The following is an 18,948-nucleotide window of genomic DNA, read 5'->3' as shown; positions in this document are numbered from 1 at the left end:
AAAGCCAGGATTTAATTGTCTTTTATTGGGCCAGCAGAAGGACAAAAGGAAAGGGAAAAGAACAAATGAAGCAGAGGTATGTAATGAAAAACTTAAAATTCACCAATTTTCTCCTATTCTGCTTTATATAATGAAGAAATAGAGAGCTGGGTACAGACAAAAATTCTAGCATGGTCAGGTAAAATTAACTATTCTCCCACAAGAAAGAAATAATGTAAAACTTCTACTGTTACATTAAATGATTCAACAGTGTAGTGATTTTTAGAGAGAACACAATAGTTGTTCTTCAATTTAGTCTTTGTTCTATAAAGAAAAATAATCGTTCCAGGTTGGTCTGTACTTCAACCTTAGCACATTCGCTCACATGTTGATCTGCCTTAAGCTGGATATAGATGGTTTGAATCTTGGCTGGTCCCTGCTGAACTGGCCAAGATTCAACCATCTATGGGCAGGCTGATTGTACCCAAGTGAATCCATCGATCGACTTGGGTGCAACCAGCACGTCAGGTTTTTACATGTGATTATTACTAGCAGCTATATCCGCTGGTAATAATCACAGTCTTCTCCTGGCAAAAAAGGCAGATCAGAAAGTTTTAATCTAAAGTTGGCCATATATGGATCAAAATTTGTCAGTTTAGCAGGGACTGGTTGTACAGAAGTTAATCTACCGATCGACTTCTGAAAATCAGCCTGTCAGATAAATGCTGCTTGATTAGCACTTCCCCACTGTCGGAATACAATAACTAAGGATGAGCTCAGGCGTGTTCGCAAACGGCACGTGCAGAGCCTGCCAGGAAATCGGCACTGCGTATCGCTAATCACAGGCAGTGAGACTTTTCCGATTTCTGTAGCCACGCATCGGGACAATGTCTCACTGCTTGTGATTAGCGATCCGCAGTGCCGACTTCCTGGCAAGCTCTGCACGTGCCATTTGCAAACACGCCTGAGCTCATCCTTAAAAATAACTAAGCGGGAGTGATTCCCCATCCACCTCAAATGTGTGGCTGGGGGAATCTGGTCAGCTATAGGCCCCTTTCACACGATCGGACCGTTCAGGTCCGCCTGTCAGCTTTGACGGCAGACCTGAACGGGCGCTCCATGTTAGTCTATGGAGCGTTGGATGTCAGCGGAGACATGTCCGCTGACATCCAATCCGTCCGATCCGCTAAGAGCAGACGAATGGCCCTACGTCCAGGTCCGTCGCTGGCGGATCGGATCCGGTGAGATCTGATGAAAACGGACAGGCTGTCCATTTTCATCCGATCCCTCCATAGGTGGCAGCGGAGCCTGACAAGCCCCTCCCCGCTCAGTAAACAGAGAGGGACCTGTCATCCGCCAGCTCAGCGGAGATCAACTGACAGATCTCCCGCTGAGCCAGCGGACCGAGGCAGGCTCCGTAGAAACGGAGTCCGCCTCGTGTGAAAGGGGCCTTATGCTAGATCTTTGGAGCTCTTGTTGTAGAACAGATCATTGCAAAGGAGCAATGATCACAGCTTTTCTGGGACTCTGAATTCCCTCCTTCTGCTCACAAGGCACGGCTGCTGTTCCAAGAGCTGGGTGCCACCACTTCTGCTTACTGCAGTGCACATGCACAAAGCTTTGCAGTCAAATGTTCAGCACCCAGTCATCTCTCTTCCAGCAACCAAGCACCCTTCCCACATGTGTGGCTGTTTTAAGGCAATAGATTCTATCCCCTTCAGCTGCCTGAGCCTATTAAAGAGAACGTAGTAGCCACCACACTCCCACAGCTGTGCTCCATCTACAGTGGAGATGGAGGCTCACATATCTCTGCTGTAGTTTGAGGGCTGTGAGGCGGGACAGCTGTTCCATCTATATCAGTGGTTCTCAACTCCTGTCCTCGGGACCCACTAACAGGCCAGGTTTGCAGAATAAATGAAATATATCACAGGTAACATCATTTGCTGCTCAGTGATTACAGTATTCTAGTCTGCATCTCCCCAAGGTAATACATAAAATCTGGCCTGTTAGTGGGTCCTGAGGACAGGAGTTGAAAACCACTGATCTATATAGTGTTACTGCAAACCTCTGCACTCTGTGTTATTATTGACCCCCTAACTGTGCGTTACATTGACCACTGTACTCTGCATTACTTACTACTGACCTGTGAACTCTGTTACATATTACTAACCTCTGTGATACCACCAACCCTTGAGCTCAGTATTACTTATTACTGACCTCTAAACCATGGCTTACTTATTAGTGACCCTTGAACCCTTCAAACCTTCCTTACTTTTTAGGGCTTTTTTTTCTAGATTATCTACAATTAAAAAAAAAAAATGGCACCCTAATGATCTTTGTTCTCTTTCATGGTGTGCAGGGAAATCTGCACCCCTCCAGGACAACCTACCCATGTGCCTTAAATTGTACTTCAACCAAAACATTTTTCTATTATTTTAGATGCTTGGAGAGCTGTCAGAGTTGTGTTGATGAAAGTGTCCTGGTTAAGGAGATTTCGAGTGGTGAAATCTCTCAAAACGAAAGAGCCAGCATTACAATCACAGGGAACAAAAAGATTAAATATATAATATATAATATATATATATATATATATATATATATATATATTTTTTTTTTTTTTTGGAAAGTGGGGAAGGGTTGGAAGGTGCACAAGGTTTTTATTCCTTGTGAGATTGGTATGTCAGTTGAGATTTACCCTCAATTCCCAAGCTGATAAGTTTTGACTCGAAAGCCACATTAGTTGCTGGCATATCCAAGTTTACAGGTTCCGTATTTAATTAGACTAAATCATCAACTAATCAGCTACACAAGCTTGGTTAAGTTACAGTATATTGTTAGTAATTGATGGGATGATTTGGCAACCCGAATACGTTCTGGAACAGTATAAAATGTGTAAAAACGCCAGTATATGTTTCACAGCATTAGAAAAATATAGAAAATAAATTACCTGTGGATTAACATCCAATATACACGTTCGGCCAGCCATTACTACTTCGTGGATTGAATCAATTTTTGTGCCGTAGAGATTCCCTTCATACTCCCCATGTTCTAAGTACCTTCCAGATTTTATATCTGCTTCCATTTCCAATCTGCAGACAAATCTGTATGCATGCCCATCTTTTTCATCTTCTCTTGGCTTGCGTGAAGTGACTGCACAAGAATTAGAAAGGGATAGCGGTTTAGAACATGTGATACTCCGAAAGCCAAAACGAAGTTAAAAATAACCAAAGAATTTTGACCAGCATTCTCTTAAAGTGATATTAAAAGGCAACAATTTAAAAAAACAATAATAAACATGTTATACTTACATGCTTTGTGCAGTGGTTTTGCACAGAGCAGCCCTGATCCTCCTCTTCTCGGGTCCCCCACTGTCACTCCTTGCCCCTTCCCTCCTTCCTGCCAAGTGCCCACGGAGCAAGCAGTTTGCTGTGGGTGCACTAAGACCCCTTTCACACTGAGGCGTTTTTTTTTAGACGCTTTAGTGCTAAAAATAGCGCCTGTAGAGCGCCTGAAAGAAGCCTCAGCTGCAAACCCAGTCTGAAAGCCCGAGTGCTTTCACACTGGGGTGCTGCGCTAGCAGGGTGTCAAAAAAAGTCCTGCAAGCAGCTTCTTTGCAGCGCATTAGGAGCGGTGAACTCACCACTCCTAAAGCACCCCTGCCCATTGAAAACAATGGGGCAGCGCTGCTATATCGCTGGCAAAACGCCGCTGCAGCAGCGTTTTGCGGGAGGATTTAATCCCTTTTTGGCCGCTAGCGTGGGTTAAAACGCCCCACTAGTGGCCGAATAGCGCCACTAAAATTACGGTAAAGCAGCGCTAAAAATAGCGCCACTTTACCGCTGACGCCCGGGGCGGCACAGTGTGAAAGGGCTCTAAAGCAGGCTCGCTCCTGAACTGGTGCCCTGTGTGTCCATTCACACACAAAACTGCCCCCTCTAACTCCCCATTGGCTCACTGGCTGTGATTGGCAATGACTCCTAGTGCTGTCCCAGCCAATGAGGAGGAAGAGTCCTCGGAGAGCTGAGGCTCTTGTGCACATCGCTAGATGGCAATGGGGCTCATGTAAGTATTGGGGAGGCTGCTGCACAGGGAAGATTTTTTACCTTCATGCATAAAAGACATGAAGGGAAAAAAACCTTGAGCCTTTAAAACCACTTTAATATTGGCACTGCCTTCACCACCTGGATTAAGTGAATTACAAGGAATAAGAAACATTCTACATATAACATATCAATCTTTCCAGTATGTAGGCTTCCAACAATAAAATGTTACACTTTCAGGGCCTATTCTTTAAAACGCATAGGAAAAGTAGCTTAGAGTACTTTTGCACCATTACATTTTCAATATAAAGCAAACACAAATATTGCCATGTAAACAAGTACACCCATATTCCTGTGTACTGGGAGTGAGTCTGGAACTTCACTGAATTCATTAGTGGTTCAGTATGCTCACATTACTGTTTAGACTGCCACAAGCATTTACACAGTCATTACTGGCGCAGTCCATCTTTAGGAACATGGCAGATGCAACAGTTACCATATTGCTGTTGGATAGAAAAGCCAGGCCAAAGAATGATTTGTTCTCAGGAAAAGATACTTTATGCTACTGCAGTAAAAGATGAGACGGGCCACACTCACACCCAGACTGAGGCTATTTTGGGGGTCAGCAAAAGTTTTTAACAGACCATATATACTCTAGCGGAGTTACCTACACAAATGAAGATCTTCAAAATTATCTTGATGCAATTTTCCGTACAGTATTTTCATTAGAAGATCAAGGACTGTTAAATGTCCCCATCACCTTGCAGGAATTCGAAGAGGCGGTGATGAGCAGGAAATTTCGTAGATCGCCGCACAATTGTGGTGATCTTACCGGAAAGTGGGAGCGGGTACCTGATTTTGACAGGTATCCGTTATCCCCCTGAAAGGTGTCAAATGTGGCAGTGGAGGGGGGGAGGAAGCAAACAAGCGGAGCTTCCCCTTTTGGGAGGTGCTCCACTTTAATGTAATTCCTTTGCTCAAATACTTGGGGTTAATGTCCAACTCCCCTAGAGATTACATCCTAGACAATTTTCTCCATTTACTTTCTAAAATTTCTAAAGAGACGTAAAGTGTGGTACAAGTTACCGCTTTCTGTTGCTGGAATAATTTGCTTAAAATGATTAGGTTGCCTCAGTTGCTGTGTTTTCTACATAACTCCCTTACATGGTTACCCTGAGGATCTTTGCAAGGGTTATTACTATATTTTGGGACCCGATCTGGAGAAGGAAGTCACCGAGGATAAAATTAGAATTTTCACAATATCCTATTGATGCAGGAGTTTTAGTGGTTCCTAATCCATGGATATACTTTTTTTAATCAGCCCAGCTACAACATCTAGCGGGGTGTAACTCTGAGATGTCCTCCAAATCTTCCTACAGCCTATGCTCGTTTATTAGTTATGGTCACCGATCTTCATATTCTTTTCAGATGCCAGTTTTAAGGGCTTTGCTGGTATCTTTTCCTACTTTTTTCTTTATGTGCAAAACATGGGAAACGACAAAAAAATTACTGGGGATATTCTCCTTTACTAAATTCACCCCCATTTAGGATAATCCCCTTTTTCCTGAAATGTGTAAGCTCCAGGGATTCCAGAGATGGGAAAAAGCATGAATATGTACCCTGGAACTTCTCCATGATAGGGGTACTTAAAAATCGTTCACATAATTAGTGGCAGAATTTGAGGTTAATTGTAAGTGGTGGAATTCGGAATAGGTTTATTTTTCCTCCATGCCTCTCATTAACACTATAGTTAATGCTTTATCAACTAAGGGACTGATATCAGATACCTACCATGAATATTTTGAGGTTTCCTTTGTTATGTAGGTCTCGATGGGAGAAAGATATAGGTTCTATTCCTAATGATAGCTGGGAGGATATCCTACAATCCCTTCAGAGGGTTTCCTTATCTCCCACTCACAGACTTACACAGGTAATTATTTTATATACTGGTAGTTTATAGAAGTCCTGAATTTTTATTTAAAAATCGGTCTGAAAGATGACCCTTGCTGTGCTAGATGTAGACACGTATCTGGGTCCCTTATTTATCTTCTATAGCGTTGTCCCAAAGTGAGAAGATACCGGATTGAAGTGGTAGACACTCTTAATGGGCCTTTAGGGGGTTACCTTGTTGGTTGACCCTCTTACTTGTTTACTTGGTCATGTGGATTTATCTTTAACTGATCAGAATCTACGGCTCAATCTCTTGAGAACATATTCTCTGAAAAACATACCTACAGTGGGGAAAATAATTATTTGATCCCCTGCAGATTTTGCAAGTTTGCCCACTTACAAAGAAATGAAGGGTCTATAATTGCCATCATAGCTGTATTTTAAATGATAGAGACAGAATGTCAACCAACAATCCAGAAAAAAAACACAATACAAATGTTATAAATGGAGTTGCAGTTCAGTGATTAAAAAAAACATGACTTCGTACTTGGTAGAGAAACCCTTGTTGGTAAGCATAAAAGGTAAGATGTTTCTTGTAATTGGTGACCAGGTTTGCACACATCTCTGGAGGAATTTTGGTCCACTCTGTTTTACAGATCTTCTCTAAATCCTTAAGGTTTCTTGGCTGTCGCTTGGCAACTCGAAGTTTCAACTCCCTCAATACATTTTCTAGAGGATTTAAGTCTGGAGACTGGCTAGGCCACTCCATGACCTTAATGTGTTTCTTTGCAAACCACACCATTGTTGCCTCGGTGAAATGTTTTGGGTCATTGTCATGCTAAAAGACCCATTCATGATCCATCCTCAGTATTCTGGCCGCATCCATTGGCCCCTCAATGTGGCAAAGTCAGTCTAACCCTTCAGAAGAGAAACAGCCCCAAACCATAATGTTTCCACTTCCGTGCTTGACTGTAGGGATGGTGTTCTTGCGGTCATAGTAAATATTTTCCTTCCTCCAAACAGAGAAAGTCCCCCTCCTCGAAAGGGCACATGTACAGTCATGCCAATGAACATCTAAATGATTCAGAGAAGAACTGAGCGAAAAGTACTGTCTTTAGATGAGACCAAAGTTTAGCTCTTTGGCATTACCCCAACTCGCCGTGTTTGGAGGAAGAAAAATGCTATGACTCTAAGAACACCATCCCTACATTCAAGCACGGAGGTGGAAACATGATGCTTTAGGGCTGTTTCTCTGCTAAAGGTACAGGCTGACTTTGCCGCATTGAGGGGCCAATGGACGGGGCCATGTATTGTAAATTCTTGGATGAGAACCTTCTTCCTTCAGCCAAAACATTGAGGATGAGTCGTGGATGGGACTTCAAGCATGACAATGACCCAAAACATACCACCAAAGCAACAAAGGAGTGGCTAACGAAGTAGTACATTGAAGTCCAAAGACATGCTGGTAGGTTAATTGGATCCTGTCTAAATTGTCCCTAGTATGTATGAATGTGAGTTAGGGACCATAGATTGTAAGCTCCTTGAGGGTAGGGACTGATGTGAATGTACAATGTATATGTGAAGCGCTGCGTAAATTGACGGCGCTATATAAGTACCTGAAATAAATAAATAAATAAGTTTCAGCTCCCTATTGAAAAGTTGTGGAGGGAGCTGAAACTTCGAGTTGCCAAGCGACAGCCAAGAAACCTTTAGAATTTAGAGACGATCCATAAAACAGAGTGGACAAAAAGCTCTCCTGAGATGTGTGCAAACCTGGTCACCAACTACAAGAAACATCTTACGATTGTGCTTACCAGCAAGGTTTTCTCCGCCAAGTCATGTTTTGCTTGGGGATCAAACACTTATTTTACTCACTGAACTGCAACTTAAATTTATAGCATTTGTGGGCAAACTTGCAAAATCTGCAGGGGATCAAATAATTATTTTCCTCACTGTACTATCTTAGGAAATTCATTGCATTGATCATATAGTTTCATGGAGTCATTTGTGGCCCCATATGCACATTTTGCAGTAGAGTAAACTTTTACATTCCCTTGGAATGTTTTTCTTGTTAGAAGTTTCTATTTGTGTTCAAACATGAGGCATGCTGCATGGCACTGCACAGGTTAATTCATGACCTCTATTTGTAGTCTGCAAACATTTAATGTGAAAAAACAACATGGCCCACAATCCCTGGGTCTCACAATCTAGCACTGATGCAGGTGAGAGCTAAACCGTAATTAGGTCTGACACATCCACAAACAGGCAGAGGAATTAAAGCTTACAATGCTGGAAGAGATCAGTTTCATCACATTAGCATTCCCATATTTGTGAAGCAGCACAGACGAAATGGCAAGGCATGCACTGGACACTGTGACCCAGGAAGAAGTAGTTGCCTGTTCCTAGGGACAAGCTAGGTGGATTAATACCTAGTCATAGGGGAAATAATCAGCCATGACTCTACAAACTGCAGCCACAACATGTGAGCCCATCATTAGAAGGTAAAGCAAACAAACATCATAGGAACTACAATTACACTAATAACTAGTTACACACACCCTTAGGATTCATGTACACTACAGCTCCTTAGGAGCTTTTGGTGTTTTTTTGCCAAAGCTTCTAAACTCAATTCCATAAATGCTTGCGTGTCCATGTACACATAGGCTTTCACCAGAGTTTAAGAGCTGCTGTGGTTAGGGGAGCTTCAACCTCCCTTTCCTGAACATGGAAGAATCGCATTCAGGATAGGAACGTTTTGACCGCTGGTAATTTTGCCGCATTTTGCGCATTCCCACGGCTGGCGCTCAAAGTAGGCTGTGTGTACATGAAGCCTTATAGTTCTACAAACTAGACAGGTGATGCAACAACATACCTAATGTGGGCCATAAGATTATGCATTTTTTTCTTCCTGTGGTGGAAGGAAAGCAAGTTGCTTAATTCCCCCATCAACAGTCAGTGTAGGTGGGGGAATACCTCCCCACCTACAGAACATAATGATTAGCAGGTCAGCTATAGCTGGTAGCACTGAACGGTAAAAATCAGACAGGCTGTTTGTACACAAGTCGATCAATAGGGTGCCAATACATGGATCGTAATTCGGCTGGTCCTCGCTGAACCAGTCACATTTCAATCCATGCATGGCCGGCTTAAATAATTTTGAGGTATCTGATGAGTTTTTTTCCTATAAACAAAAACATGAGCCTTGAACATTCCTTCCTCATTACTGTAAAACATAGTGATTTACTTTAAAAAAAAAAAAAAAACATAGGTGTTAGGTTTAACACACACAGACTGCCTTTATTTGCCTAGGAACATGGACAAGTCATTTGCTTTGTTATAGTACTATAACTTACATGGAACAGTCGTTCCAAACTGGGTAGGATTCATGACAATCAGTCTATTTTTCAAGCTTCTGCGTCCCACACCTTGAGCTCCAATTAAAACCAACGTTTTTCTTTGAAAAGGAGGCATTCGGGCTACCTCTTCATATATCTGTATCTCATGGCGGTCAAATTCTGGAATAGTGGAGACAGAAGAAATAAACTTTATATATGAAGTGGAGAATCAAACAAATACTCACTAAATAGAAAATTCTATTTTTTTTCCTTTTACGTACCTGTAAAATCCTTCCCTTTGAGAACAGTGCAGGACACAGGCTGTAAATCATAATGGATGGGTAAATTCCGCACCTTCAGGTAATCAGGTACTGGCAAAGCCACTCAAAGCTTTAACTCTCCACCATATAATCCCTCCCACCATGATCCTCAGTTTTGTAGCAAGCCATTAAGGAACAAAAATACAAAGGGGACAGTCCAGCGCTCCAAGAAAAGGATTTTACAGATACGCAAAATATTACATTTTCTTTATCATGCAGTGTAGACCACAGGCTGTCAATCTTAACAGGTGGGTTGTCCCAAAGCAGTAATAAGGGAGGGTAACTTGGGCAACAAAAATTCATTCAACAGACCCTCAAGAAACAAAGGTCTAAACAAGGTCAAACAACTGTAAAACTTTACGTCAGAAACTGGAATCAGGTCAATAAAAAGTATTCACAGAAGACCAAGTAGCAGCCTTGCAAAGCTGCTCCCCAGAAAAGCCTGATGCTGAAACTCCCAAGATGTGTCAAAAGGCCTAATAAAATGAGCCTTAATTGGTAAAGGAAGTGCCTTACTCCTCAGAAAATGGGCACAAGAAATGACCTGGCGAAGAACTCTTTTTGGCTCTATTGGGCAAAATAAAAGGCAAATCAGATTTTTGGATAGAGGCCGTGGCTGCAATGCAAACCTTTACACTTCACACCACAGCCAGACAGTGGAGGGCTGCCTCCTTTGGGCCCTTAGGAGAAGGGCAAAGGGAGGGCAAAACATCCTTATTTAAGTGGAGGTCAGACGCCAATTTTGGTAAAAAAGGAAGCATATGGCCCCAAAACTACTTTGTTTTAATGCAACACCAGAAAGAGTTCCTCGAACAGGACAGAGTAACCAGTCCTGAAACTTATCAGGACGTACCAGCCACTAGCAATGCCCACTTACAGGTAAGATTCACCAAAAGGGCACTTTTGGAGGACCAAGAGCACCAACAGAAAGTACCAAGATGTCCCTGTCATCGCCTTCATCACGGAGTGAGAGTCCAGGGGTCTCTGGAACAAACTGGTTGTGACCCAGACCTGACTGCAGGAAGGCAAGCAACTTGTCCACAGAATAATGGTGAGGATGAAGGTACTGCTAGCACCAATAGAAATACATCTTCCAGTATACTTTACAAGACTTAGACTCTCTTTGGAAAATTTGGAAATCACAAATTCCAAAAACACTCCATTCTTTTATGTCATGCAACTCAACAGCTATGTTAAAGCCAGCGACCATGAAGGATAGTAAATGGGACCTTGTAGCAGAAAGTCTGGACAATCCAGAAGAGGCCAGGGCAGCTCCGTTTTCATGCAAATAATTTGCAAACCAAACCCTTCTTGGCCAATTTGGGGCCACTAGAATCCTCATAGCTCTGTCCATCTCGTTCCTGTGAAGCAGAAATGGTAACAACTAGAGCGGGGTTAAGGCATAAATCCGATAGAATTGATCCCATGTAGTCACCAGAGCATCCACTGACACCTCTAGAAGATCCCTTGTTCAGGACACAAAGTGCTCCAGTTTCTCGTTGAACTTGACATCAAAAGGTCCACATCCAGGGTCCAGAATGGCTGGCATCCATAGTGAGAACTACAGTATCTAGATAATCTAGTGGATAGAAGAATCTGCCCCATTCCAGTGATGGATTTGACATCTACCATATCAGAGTATTCCTGGCTCTGCACTGCAAGCGCATAAGATGGTCCAGGGACAGGGTCGACCTGTTCCAGTTTAAAAGAATGTTGTACTGCAGGGTCTGAAATGTCATGGAGCATATGGGACTGGTTTGAATGTGGTCACCATGAAGTCCCAAACCTTAATGTATAATAAAGGGATTTGCAGCAGACCAAAGGATCTGAGCTTGCTCCCACATGTTGAGAATCCAAGACCTGAATCGTCTGTTGGAGGTTCTCCCTTAAGGCACAAACGTACCTTTCTTGTAAAACCAGTTCATCCAGGTATCCTTGGATGTGAAAACCCCAGGGTTGCAACAGAGCCAACATCAGTGTCCAAGGCAGACAGAAGTAAATATGATATAACTGAGGATCACATCGCTCATTCAACAGAGCAAGGCTGCTGGAAATGGGTCCAAATGACACTGGAAGAAGGGGCTATGGCTAGAGTTTCTAGCTAGACGCCTGAACTATACTCTAAGTGTCAGACATACCGTCACAGCAACCTCAATTGGTTGTGCTGTCGGTCTGGACAAGGAAATGAGGCCTTGAGCAGGGCCTTATAGCGCTTATTCACTGGGTCCATGAAAGAAGGTAAGTCCTCAACTGGAACCATGGGGATCTTATAAAGACAAGAGATCGCTGGATCGACCTCGGGAACAACCCATTTTTCTTTGAGAATCCCTCAAAGAGATGTTGTTGGGTAAAGCACTTAGGAGAATTTATATTTTTTCTGGGTGTTTGCAATCCTTTTACAAAACATCCTTCACTTAAGGTGTGAACAAGAAACAGTTGTGTTTTTCTGTCCCCCAGAAACCATACTTGTCACTTTCAGGCCCTCAGGCACAGCAGAACCTAACTTGCACATCTGTGTACTTGTGATACGGAAACTGTATCTTTCAATTTTGGCAGCACCATGGCAGAAGGATCTTCTTCCACAGAAGAGTCCCCCCTTTGTACACCATCCTCTTTCAGATCAAACCAGGCCAAAGGTTAAATCAGAAGTTTGAGAGGAAACTGAGGGGCTGAAAGCCCTACCCTTTTTAGCTGATCTTTTGAAAAATGTTGCAATATCCCTTCTCAGGGAATGCATCTGGGTGGAAAAATAGGATTTTTGTACTCACCGTAAAATCCTTTTCTCTGGAATTCATTGACGGACAAAGCTCCATTCTCTTGACCGTAGGGTTATATCTTCCTCCTTTCAGGAGAGACTAGGCAGAACATGCATTGCATGTGAAAAAAACAGAACTATACAGTTCTGCCCAGGGGGCGGTCCCTCTGATATAACCCCTCAGCCTGCCTCCTGCAGCTCAGTACGTCAACAAGCAGTATAACGTAATCAAAAGGAGGGGTGGGTGCTGTGTCCATCAATGAACTCCAGAGAAAAGGATTTTACGGTGAGTACAAAAATCGTATTTTCTCTTTCATTCATTGACGGACACAGCTCTATTCTCTTGACCGTAGGGACGTCTCCAAGCAGTGTTATAACGAAGGGTGGGAACAGCAAAACAGAACTTCACCCACAACCAGAAGTGCTACCTAAACGGAGGAGTTACCCTCTGAATCAACCGCAGTAGAGTCTGCGGTCGACAAATGCATCAAACTGCGTGGACAACAACATGAACTTTGTCCAACAAAAGAAAAGAATGTAAATTGCAACATTACACGACCGCCTGCAAAACTTTGCGGCCAAAGCAAGCATCCGAAGATGCGCTTACATCAACTTTGTAGAACTTGGTAAAGATGTGAACGGATGACCAAGTCGCCGCCTTACACACTTGGGAAACTGACGCTTGATGTCGGAAAGCCCAAAAAGTCCCAATTTCCCTAGTGGAATGGGCTGTGACAGGAAAGGGGGGCGCCTGCCCCTTCAAGGCGTAAGCCTGGACCACGATCTGCCTGATCCACCTGGAAATGGTAGTTGACGAGACCGCTAGCCCTTTTTTCGGACCAGCCACCGAAACAAACAGTGAATTTGACTTCCGGAAGGGAGTCGTGGCAGACAGATATACTCTTAGAGCCCGGACCACGTCCAGGGAATGGAGGGCCACCTCTTTAGGGTGCGTCGGCTTAGAACACAGAGATGGTAACACAATGTCTTCATTAAGGTGGAAGGCCGAAACCACCTTCGGCAAAAAAGGTTGCGGACGCAACACCACCTTATTCCTGTGGATAATCAGATAGGGCGACTTGCAAGACAAGGCCGCCAGCTCTGAAACCCTCCTGGCAGATGTAATAGCCACTAAAAAGACCACTTTCTGAGACAGGGTCAACAAGGGAATTTCCCTGATGTTCTCAAAGGGCGCCGACAGCACCAGGTTCAGATCCCACGGAGGTAGAGGTGGACGCACCGGAGGAACATGCCGAACCCCTTACACAAAAGTGCGTAACAACGAGTGAGACGCCAGAGGTCGTTGGAAAAAAAACAGCCAAAGCTGAAATCTGTCCCTTAACGGTGCTCAAGGCCAACTTCTGGTCCACTCCTCGCTGTAAGAACAGCAGGACTCTAGCCACCAAATAAGTACATGGGCACCACCCCATCTCCTCACACATGGAGATATAAGCCTTTCATGTACAATGATATATCTTCCGGGAAGAAGATTTCCTTGCCCTCAGCATAGTGGAAATGACCGAGTCCGACAGACCCTGGTTCCTTAGCACCTGGCTTTCAACAACCACGCCGTTAAAGCCAGCAACGGTAAAGCAGGATAAAGTATCGGACCTTGCGATAGGAGGTCCTTTCGCACCAGCAACCGCCAAGGAGTATCTGCCACCAGGCGTATCAGGTCGGCATACCAAGGACGCCGAGGCCAATCCGGGGCAATCAGTATGACTGGGATCCCCTGGGCCACCACTCTACGGAGCAGACGTGGTAACAGTTTGAGTGGAGGAAAGGCGTAAATCAGCCAGTACTGCTCCCATGGAGCCACCAACACGTCTGACGAGTCTGCCCAAGGATCTCTTGTCCTGGACACGAACCTCCGCACCTTTCGATTGAGCCAAGAGACCAGAAGGTCCACATCTGGTGTGTCCCACCACAGGCAAAGAAGCCTGAACACCTCCGGATGCAGAGCCCATTGTCCTGGGTCCAGCATCTGACGACTTAGATAGTCTGCCTGACAGTTTTCTACTCCCAGGATGTATATGGCCGACAGGGCCGGTACATGTCGCTCTGCCCACCGAAGGATGTGAGTGACCTCCCGTGCTGCGGCCGAGCTTCTCGTTCCTCCTTGATGGTTGACATATGCCACCGCCATGGCGTTGTCTGACTGGATCCTGATCGGACGTCCTTGTAGTCTCAACGACCATGTGGAGAGGCATAGCCTGATCGCTCGAAGCTCGAGCACATTGATCGGTAACTGGGATTCCTCCTTCGACCAGAGGCTCTGTGTCGATTGTACTCCCAATACTCCACCCCAGCCTGTCAGGCTGGCTTCTGTTGTGATCACCGTCCAATGAAGAGGTAGGAACGATTTCCTGAGGGCCGGAGATCTCAGCCACCAAAGAGAGTCCCTGACTAACTGGCTCACCCGAATCTGACGATCCAGGGATAACGGAGATTTGTCCCATTTCGAAAATATCTCCCTCTGCAAGACTCTGCTGTGAAATTGGGTGTACTGTACCGCCTTGAAGGAAGCCACCATAAGGCCCAGAACTCGCATGCAGAAACGTAGCGATGACCACCTGCGGCTCCTCAACTGCTTCACCGCGGTCCTGAGAGTCTGCAGCTTGTCTTAAGGGAGAAACACTCTCGCTTCCACGGAGTCCAGCAGTAAGCCTAGGTACTCCAGACGCTGAGTCGGCACTAGCACCGACTTCTTGAGGTTCAACACCCACCAAAAACTCTTGTAGTGTGCATGGTGATCGCCACGTCCTCCCTTAATTCTGAGGCGGAAGTTGCTCTAAGAAGGAGTTTGTCTAGGTAACCCACGATCACGATCCCATGTTGTCGCAACAAAGCCAAAATTGGAGCCAATACATTGGTAAAGACTCGGGGTGCTGAAGCCAGACCAAAAGGGAGAGCCACAAACTGGTAGTGGTCTTCCCCTACTGAAAATCGCAGAAACCTCTGATGCCTGAGGCATATGGGTATGTGCAGGTAAGCGTCCTGGAAACGCCAGAGAGTCTCCCTGATGGAGTGCAGTGACTACGGAGCGAAACCTTTCTGTTACTGGAACAGGCACTATCACCCCACGGCTGAGTAGTTTCCGAGCCGGGAGTAAGGGTATGCTGGAGGGAAAAAATCTGTTTGGTGACCGAGAGAAACTATCTTGTAGCCCGATGAAATCAGTTCGCAGACCCATTTGTCGGACAGCCAAGAGGCCCACCGAACTGCAAACTCCCGAAGGCAACCCCCCACCCGTGTGTTGGGCGGGGGCAAACATTCATGCGGTAGCACTGCTGCTCACGGGCTTGCGAGGCCAGGGACGCTTCTGTCCCTCAGTAGTCGCCCTGTCGGACTGGGAACATTTACCTGAGGTCCCGGGCGGACGAAAAAGCCTCTTTTGAGCGGAAAAGGAGGGCCCTTGCCTGCGGCTTGGCTCCTTACCCTTCCTGGACTGTGGGAGCAAAGTGCTCTTCCCACCACATTCTTAATAATGTCATCTAGCGAGGCTCCAAAAAGCCGTTCACCAAGGAAAGTCAAATCCGTCAGGGCTTTTTTTTTTTTAGATGCCTGGTCCGCAGACCACCATTTCAGCCATATCAGGGGCCGCAGCACCACTGCTGATACTGCTACTCTGGAGAGCAAGGGAAGTGTATCAAGGGCCGCATCACAGACATACTTAAGGCCTTGCACCAATTGGTCTGCTAGTTCCACGCAGACAGGAGGAGACTGCTGTTTCTCCAATTCACGGTGCAATAGTTTCGCCCATTCAGTAAGGGTCTGCGACACAAATGCCGTGGCCAGTACCGGTCGTAGCGCTGATCCCGCTACCGTAAAGATGGATTGGGCCACTGCCTCGACCATCCTGTCGGTAGGATCCTTAAATGCAGGAGTCCCTTCTACCGGGATCGTGGTTACTTTGTTTAACCTGGACACTGGGGGGTCCATGACCGGGGGAGCCGACCATTTCCTATGAATTCTCTCCTCAAAGGGGTAAAGCACAGCCATTAGTTTTGGGACCAAAAAGGTCCGTTGCGGGCCACCCCATTCCTTGTATATGAACTTATCAAAGTCAGTCAGATACAGAAACACCTTAGGTGTACAGGCTGGCTTACGGGACCCAAAAGGGACCACCACCTCGGCAGAGGATCCTGCCGCATCCTGTATTTTCAGGGTATCACGCACAGCGGTGATAAGTGCTCCAACTAGCGATTTTTCCTGCGCGGACCCGGAATCATCCTCACTATGCGATCAGTCCTGGTCAGCGTCCTCTGACACATCAGAACAGGGGCCGCCAGTCACTGCGGGGCCCGAGTCTGAATCAGAGCTCTCCCTGGAGGATTGGGGGGCAGGGACCGTTTCTTACCCCCCTTGTGCCCGTACGCCGTCTCCACCATGGCAACGAACGATTCAAGGCCTGCCGACAAAGCTTCCAAAGGCACCGCACTATTTGCAGATGAGCCAGTTGCAATTGCAGGGAGATCTTGGGAAGAAATACCAGGTTCTGACGCCATGCTGACCCTTCCTGTCTGCCACCCTTGGGGACTTAGGACAAGGTGTATAACCCCACCCTCCTAGCTGCTACAGACTGAGGAGTTCCCACCACAGGACTCACCACCCTGACCGAGAGCTATGCCGTGCTGCTGCTGGCTGTATCCTGTGCATTCAGAATGCACAGGTGTCCTGGAAGGAAAACTGTGCCGTTCTGAGCCCAGGAAATAGCGCTGTGTGGAGAAAAAGTGTGCAAGGCTACAAGAAAATGACCGCCTGGCGTCCTGTACATAGGACAAAAAAAAACACAGGAAAATGGCCCCCGAACTCTGGGAAAATGGCCGCCACCCACGTTTTTCACAGGGCTAACAGAAAATGGCCGACATCACAACTGTACACAGGGATGTACCTAGATAATGGCACCGAACAGCGTTATGAGGGCAGCACACAGAAGCCCGCAGACACTCAGAAACACAGTATCAGGGACACAGACAGCCAGCACAACCCCCCCATCAGGGATAAGAGCCCCCCCCCCCCCCCCGGAGGACCCCTGCACAGGTACACACACCGCTAGTTTGCAGCATCCCCCACGGGGGGGGAGCAGGGACAGGGAGAGAAGAAAGGGAGAAGAGGGACCCCCCTAATCGACCTCCCAGGACATACCCAGCTGCTCAGTCCTGCCGAGACAGGAAGAGCTGTACTTACCCTCCTGATGAGCCAGGGACATCCCATCACAGACCCACAACCGAGCAGTACGGAGTGGCTGCGGGCCACGGCACACTGTGGCAGACATTTGTAGTCCAGTCTTGTGTGTGCCCTGGAGCTTGGAGCTCACCGGCCGCCCCTGAAGCCAGAGGGGCATGTCGTGGCCGACCCAGCGCGTAGCTAGGGCCTGCACACGCTCGATGGCCAGGCTGGGGAGACTACAAGGATCTATATTTATCCAGCCTGTCAACCAGCCGGCTGTTGATTTTATAGCTATACGCATAATATCATACAGGAGGGACATATCTGCAGGGGGCGGGAGATAAAGTCCCACAATCACATATGAGGCATTGGCAATTATCACATGTATGATGACATATCTTCCGCCTGGGTCAGTTTTAACATCCTGAAGCCGAAATGAAAGGGATCGGTGTACCAAAATACTTACTCCCCGAGAGTAGCTGGAGTATGTAGCGTGATAATGTGAGCCCACCCAGGCCCTTCTGAGGCCAAGGACTCGGGATCCCACCAGGTGGGTCTCCTGTAATATACAGATGTGCGGGGCATACTTTTTAAGATAATTGAAAACCAGAGAACGCTTAACAGCTGAATTAAGTCCCCGGACATTCCAGGAAAGTATTGAAAAACTAGCCATAGTACGCGTATAGAAGAGCAATGAAGAGGCAGTAACTACCACCCTGCCCCAAGATCGTGGGCAGGGTCAACCACCCAGGCGGAAGACCAGACACCATTGCCCACAGCCACACGAGCTGCAGAACTATCTTGTCACATAACTCTGTACCACAGCCAAAGATGAGGGTTATTACTACAGAGAGAGCTTGAGAAAAATTCACCGTGAAAAACAAAAAAACTAAACCAAAACCAACAAGACCCTTGAAACTGGGATCATGCATAGTTCCCCAAACCCCAAAGTCTGCTAGAGTATCTCACTCAGTGAGGCGTGTCCCGGTCCAGCTAATAGAAAGTCAGTCACCCCCCTACCTCAAATACACAGAGGGGGGACCGCAATCCAAGTCAGCCAGGGGCCACCCTACCTCCCAATAGGAGATGCTAGAGAACCATATGTATCCAAACGTATAGAGGTATATATAGTTCACCTGGATTAACCAGGGGCACAAAACTTGAAATGATTAGATAGATGATTAGATGATTAGATAGATAACGTCCTGGAGTTATTAAGGATGTCAATCCTATGGTGTTCTGCCTTCAAAACTGACAGGAGGACTGTCACCATCCCCCGCAACGAATCCAGGGACCCCAAAACCATCAGCTCTGTATGGGCTGAGTGCTTAATGTGTCTTCTTATTAATAAAGGCAGCCCTTTAATAAAGGCAGCCCCTAGAACCGGGGGGGCATTGGGATCAAAATAACTGTAGGAACAAAACCAGTATGAGTTTCACTCCCCAACTCAAAACTTC

At 46.0% G+C, this 18,948-nt stretch overlaps 2 protein-coding genes across 9 annotated transcripts in view; one reads left to right on the top strand and one right to left on the bottom strand.

Annotated features, from left to right (window-relative positions):
* PALS2 (protein associated with LIN7 2, MAGUK p55 family member) overlaps positions 1 to 18,948 on the bottom strand; it is a 387,134-nt gene that overhangs the window by 77,579 nt on the left and 290,607 nt on the right. For all 8 annotated transcript variants that reach the window (XM_073630119.1, XM_073630114.1, XM_073630115.1 and 5 more), the window contains 2 exons: positions 9,263 to 9,424; positions 2,927 to 3,129 (listed from right to left, as the gene is read on the bottom strand). In XM_073630119.1, the coding sequence (XP_073486220.1) occupies positions 2,927 to 3,129; positions 9,263 to 9,424 (365 nt within the window). The remainder of the gene's footprint in view (positions 1 to 2,926; positions 3,130 to 9,262; positions 9,425 to 18,948) is intronic.
* Positions 1 to 18,948, top strand: part of GSDME (gasdermin E) — a 502,502-nt gene that overhangs the window by 457,355 nt on the left and 26,199 nt on the right. The gene's annotated exons all lie outside the window — the stretch shown is intronic.

Source organism: Aquarana catesbeiana, linkage group LG05, assembly GCF_042186555.1.
Source record: "Aquarana catesbeiana isolate 2022-GZ linkage group LG05, ASM4218655v1, whole genome shotgun sequence".
Classification (NCBI taxonomy): domain Eukaryota; kingdom Metazoa; phylum Chordata; class Amphibia; order Anura; family Ranidae; genus Aquarana; species Aquarana catesbeiana.
This window is presented reverse-complemented; position numbering and strand designations above follow the sequence as displayed.